The following is a 5522-nucleotide window of genomic DNA, read 5'->3' on the forward strand; positions in this document are numbered from 1 at the left end:
TTTTTGAAGGAGCTATAATTTTAGTAACTGTAGAACAATCAAGGAATTGAAAATCTGAGTCTGAATTTCACCAGCTTTTGTAGGCTGATCCCAGGACAAGACACTCCTGCTTTTAGTCTCTTCACAGCGGTGTTTACCCTGGGATGTAGCTGGGGATTGACTTGTTCCTTGCTGTGCTAAGTGTTACCTTTTAAAACTTAGGGCTTTCACCTGTGGAATTCAGCATGTGAATTGTTACATGCAGAATATGGGAAAATTAATTTATTTTGGGAACTGTTATAAGAACTTGTATTTGATACTGTATTTCAAGTTATTTGAGCTTGAATTCCATACAGATAAAACTCAGCCAGTTAGGATTTTACAGTTTGCAGCTTATTTGATATGCATATTGTTCACCTGTTTAATATTTGGCTTGTCTGGAGTTTGTATATTAAAGACAACATACTGCATCATTGTTGGTGTGAGGTTCTTCTCTACATCATTTTGCCTTTACTTTCTAAATTCTCTTAACCATGTTGTTTTCCGTCTAGGTAAGAAATGTACTGAAACTCCTGGAGAATCCATTCCAAGAAGCAGAATGCTTCCAGGAGGAAAAGGAAGATGCAGAAGAGGAGGGAGCGACTGCTGCAGCAGCTGCTTGTGCTCAAGAGACTAGGAGCAGACTCCCGTACTGCAGTAAACCCCCACTGTGGGCTTCGGAGCTCTGCGTTACATGATCTTCGTAACTGCCTTGGTTTGTTTTTTGCTGTAAACTGAAGACTCTGATACCCCTTCAGCAGTGAAGAATTCAGCAAGGCAATCATCAAAGTGCTATTAAGTTATCGAAACAACCCCATGTTTGGATGCATGGGCAGCAGTCCTCAGCTGTGCTTGATCTGAAGCAATCGTGGATTCCTGGAACAAATCAATGGCGACTGACCCTCCATATACATCAGTAATGTAAATGTTTTGAGACTGAAAGTCTTTCCTTCGTTCACACTGCAATATTTTATGTCGGGGCAGGCTGAATTTCAAATACCCAAATGGAGTTGTTGTTACATGAAGACAAAACCAGCAAGTCAGGAATCTGATCTGATTTTGTCTGATGTCTTAACTAATAGTACTTCTAACATTTATTTACTGCTTTCTCTATGCAGGGACTTTTGGTCCTCTTCAGTGGAGGAATAGATGCAGCATTGCTTGTCTGAAGCTATGTTTCATTTAATTAAATAGTTCATTTCTTGTGAACCTTCAGATTGATATTTAATCATTATCTATTTTCAGAGAATTTGTGCAGACTAGGGTTTGGGGGGGAAGCAACTGAATTTTTTTTTTACAAATACGTTAAGAGCAGTATTAAGGGAGACGGTACACATTTGCACTTGGAAGTCTTGATGGTGAAGTTTATCCAGGTTCAGTATGTTTGCATACAACACATGTAAGTATTTGCTAAAATCCTGGGTGCAGTTTGTAAGCCAGTTGACTCGGGCAAGCTCAGGTAGCCAAATTAGTGTGAACCTTAAACTACCCTCAAATCCAGGGTCATCTGTTTATTTGTGTGCTTTTAACTCCGTTAAGAGTCTCATACAGAGCTGTAGGAGAGGTGTGCAGATGGGAAACCTGTTGGTTCACTCTGCTCAGTCAGATTCTTCCCCTCCCTCTCTTGTCTTGCACCATTTAGTTTGTTTCCAGGCTTAAATCTTTACACTGAAAGTTGCAATTCAGGGACTTGCAATTTGAGCTTATGTAAAAGATTACAGGGGACATGGGAGGAGGATGGGAGCTGACTCGTTTGCAAGTTATTTACTGATAGTGTTTCAGCTGGGGTTTTAGGGAAGTTGGTTGCCATTATTGCCATATCAGCAAAAAAAGTTTTTCTGTAGTTATTACTTCGCTTTCTGAAGTCCTTTCTAAAGGACTCTATTGCTGGCTCAGATACCTGAAATCATGGGACACCTTTGGACTAATGAAAGGCTTCTTTTTTCCCAAGAGATCACCATCTTGCACTGTGAGTTTAAAAGTACTCCAGTGAATTCTTCCTCCACCCCTCTGCAGGCTTGGTATTAGCTCAGGTTGAATCGTGTTCTCTGAAGTCTTCCTCAAAATACAAGTTATCGATAAACAGGGGGAAGAGCTGGGCTACTGCTTGTCCGTCTGGACTAATAATCAATTTGTCCTTCTTGCTGCCACAGTAAATAGGTGATGCTTTGAATGTAAACGTTCATTCTGTCTTGCCTTCGACCTGGAGAAACTGCCAACAGTGATTCGTGACAAACTAGAATAAGCATGGCCCTTTCTCTGACGTTTTGGAGTCCTTTCAGAAAAAGGCAGACTCGAGGGTGTGTTTATCTAGTCCATGGAAGAAGGGTGTGGTTGAAAGAGGAAGTACCTTGAAGTGAGCAACAAGTAATGCTAACCAATGCAGCTGGAGAGTTTCTAGAAATCATCAATTTTTGTAGGAGTTTGAGACTTCCATCGGGTACTGCTCGTCCTCTGCCCTTGGGGCTACCAGAACCAAACCGTTTAATGGAAACTGTAACGGAAAGTCAGTGCTGGGTAAAAAGCACTGCACTGGGGGAGGGAGGTGTGCTGGCGTCAAACATACTCCTGACAGATCGGCAGAGACAGTGGTCTCTTGTGCTATGCCTGGTCCAGAAGGGGGACATGGGGGAGGGAAGTTGTTCCAAGCTGATCACATAACTCTGTACTCAGATATTTTTTTCTCAATTTATGTCTTTATTTTTTGGGGAGGCAGAGGGGAACAGTGTTTTGGAGGAGCTCTGCCCAAGCTTGTGGCTTAACAGAATGGTCTAAAGAGTATTGAATTTACACCATAACTAAGGCATCAAGTCTTTTTTAATGGCATTCTGATACTAATCCGGGGGCTCAAGCAGACCGCTGTTAATGGTATGGAGAAGGAGAATGATACAGCTGTGTGTTTGGACATAGGAGAACTTGAATTAACTACCAAATGATTTTGCATATAAAGATACTAATTATTTTGCACCTATAATGCCAAAATCACGGAGAGAGGTACTCTGAAATAATTTGCTAGCAATTTTATCCTTTAAAAGGGAAATCGAATGCAACAGTGAGGAATGAAAATGCAGTGGTGTTTCCTGCTAAATACATTCTTTGTTTACATATAGGTCAAGTGGAAAAGGTCTAGGAAGCTTGAAATGATGCATGGAGACCCTTGGTGTGGCTGCCTTGGCGTGCCACTCAGTGGAGTTTTATTTGTAACAGATGCAGTATGTTCACCTACAGGTAGAAATAGTCTAACTGCCCATAGTGGTTTCAGCTCTGATGATAGTGGGTTTATTCTGTTCTTACTCCTGGAGCAGTGTGGAAACAGGAGGTTGTTGGGGACAATCAGACTTAATTTTGTCTGGGTAGGAACTTCTATCTCTTAGCTCAGTTCTTCAGAGTGAAGGGAATACACCTTGTAGCATTTGAGAGTCCTAAGTACTTGAATGAGAAATTGCTTCTTGATTTTTACAGCTTGTACTTGCAATAGGTAAACCTGAAAATGGTATTTCTTACTGGTCAAATATTCCACTTGTTTGAAAACCCTGGACTTGTGCTCAAAATGAACTGGTGACATCAACAGCTTTCTGTGGAAACACTTCGAGTAGACTTAGTCTGTAGCTGTACAGCCTGAACTACTCTTGCATAAAAGCAATGAAAAACTGAAATGAGAAGCTCTTGGAGACGTGTCTCTGGATAGTCTCACATGGTAGTGGGACTTGTCTTATGACTTCGTAAAATTTTACCATAATTTTGCGTCGTGAGCTTGCAAATCTACGACTGCTGAGTGTTTCACTCTCAGCTCTCACTTTGGAATGTTTTCTGGGTCGGTTGGTTGTTTTTTCACAAACAAGTGCTATGGCTTTGATTCTTTTCTTAAAAAAATTAAAAATGCTATTTTAATATTGTTCATGGCTGTTTCCTGAAAGAGTTTTGCTGTCCACAGGCTTCATTTCTTTAGAAACGTGTTAACATTTCTCTGTGTTAACATCAGATGGCCAGCTCCTATCAATCACAGAAACCTCACTTCGTATTTGTGTGGCATTTTCTGAGGAGTGGATAACCACAGATCTCCTGCCTCGCCGACAGTTGTGGTAGGGAGCTTGGAGTAAGGTAAGAACTCTCACGTTTTTCAAAGAGAACCTTCCTCTTAGTCACTTGGCTGTAAGACTTTTGATGACACCTTTATTTCTAGTGATGTAAGGAAAAATAAACCCCACCACCTCATGTCAACAGATACTGGATGTGGATTAAAACTCTGCTCACAGAAATACCGGTAGTGAAGCAGCATTTTGTTTATTTAAATTGGATTGAGTAGTTTTTTTTCTCGAAGTTCTCAGTGATCCCACAGAGAAGGGGGCTCTAGTACAAAGCATGCTGGATGAGGTGGGTGCCCTGGCACCTGGCCCTGTTGCACAGGAGGAAATAGTGTATCAGGATCTCGTAATTTGTGAATCCGCTCTGCAGTGTTCAGGGCTTCCTCATACTTGCGCAGTCTGCGAGTACAGGGGACTTCCCTGTGACCTGTGGGGGCCTCAGGAAGCAATTCCCTGGTAAGGATCACTCTGCACTGTCTCCACAGCTAGTTATGGGCACAGCCCATAATAGTCTGGTGGGACTACCAGACTTGGCTTTAAATCAGAACCTCATTTATGTTAGACCAGCTGTTTTAACAGATTACTTGGGTGGTATATGGCTTCCTTGAGCAAAGCTTATGCCTTTTGCTTGGTGGTGATGGGGTGGGGATGTGGTAGAGAAAGCAGAAGTGTGGATTTGAAGGAAAGAAATATTTGCACTGGCAGGCAGGTGAGCGATGGTGTGTACGTGTTCTGGTGTTAGTGTAGCCCAAAACTGGTTCAGGGCAGAGTGGCACAAGACTATGTGTGGTGTGCGGAGGAGAAGCAGAGAGAGCTCTGTTTCTTCAGCCTTGGCAGAAGGGTAAGGAGAAGTGCCTTGCTGTCTACAGCAGCTTCCAGGAGAGTGTAGAGAAGGTAGAGGCAGACTGTTCTCAAGAGAGCACGGTAGTGGGATAACAGGCACTCGGTCTCACTGCGCAGAAGTGCAGAGAGCTATTACAACCATTCCTGTGCTCATATAACGCCACAAAGCTGAAAATACACATTAGTTTTTCTAGTTTTAGGTAATTCTTGGTATTTCCTAACTGCCCTTTCTGAACGAGCAGTATTTGCCAAATCAAAATTAATTTTTCACTTTGTGCAGTGTCTGGACAGGATGGAGTTAGTTAACTTTCTTACTGTCTTCGCAGCAACCTGTATGGGGCCGTTCTGGATTTGCAGCTAAAGCAGGGCTGATAACACAGCAGCGCTGTGGCAACAGTGATGAACAGTGCTTGCAGCGTCAAGGCTGTCTCTGCCTCTCACTCAGCCCCTGCCCAGGAGTAGGTGAGAAGCTGGGAGGGGACCCAGCTAACCTGAACTTGCCAAAGGGCTATTCCATGCCATACAGCATCATGGTCAGCAAAAAAAAAAAAAAAGGAGGGGGGGGGGTTTTTTTTT

The 5522-nt window shown here is 42.6% G+C and overlaps 1 protein-coding gene across 1 annotated transcript in view; it reads left to right on the plus strand.

Annotated features, from left to right (window-relative positions):
- The window catches only part of LOC104502068 (selenoprotein O), an 11500-nt gene extending 10784 nt beyond the window's left edge, over positions 1-716 (plus strand). The window contains exon 8 of the mRNA XM_010145982.1: positions 531-716. Coding sequence (XP_010144284.1) covers positions 531-716 — 186 coding nt within the window. The remainder of the gene's footprint in view (positions 1-530) is intronic.
- Positions 717-5522: the final 4806 nt, after the last annotated feature.

Source organism: Buceros rhinoceros, unplaced genomic scaffold (genome assembly GCF_000710305.1).
Source record: "Buceros rhinoceros silvestris isolate BGI_N320 unplaced genomic scaffold, ASM71030v1 scaffold25061, whole genome shotgun sequence".
NCBI lineage: Eukaryota > Metazoa > Chordata > Aves > Bucerotiformes > Bucerotidae > Buceros > Buceros rhinoceros.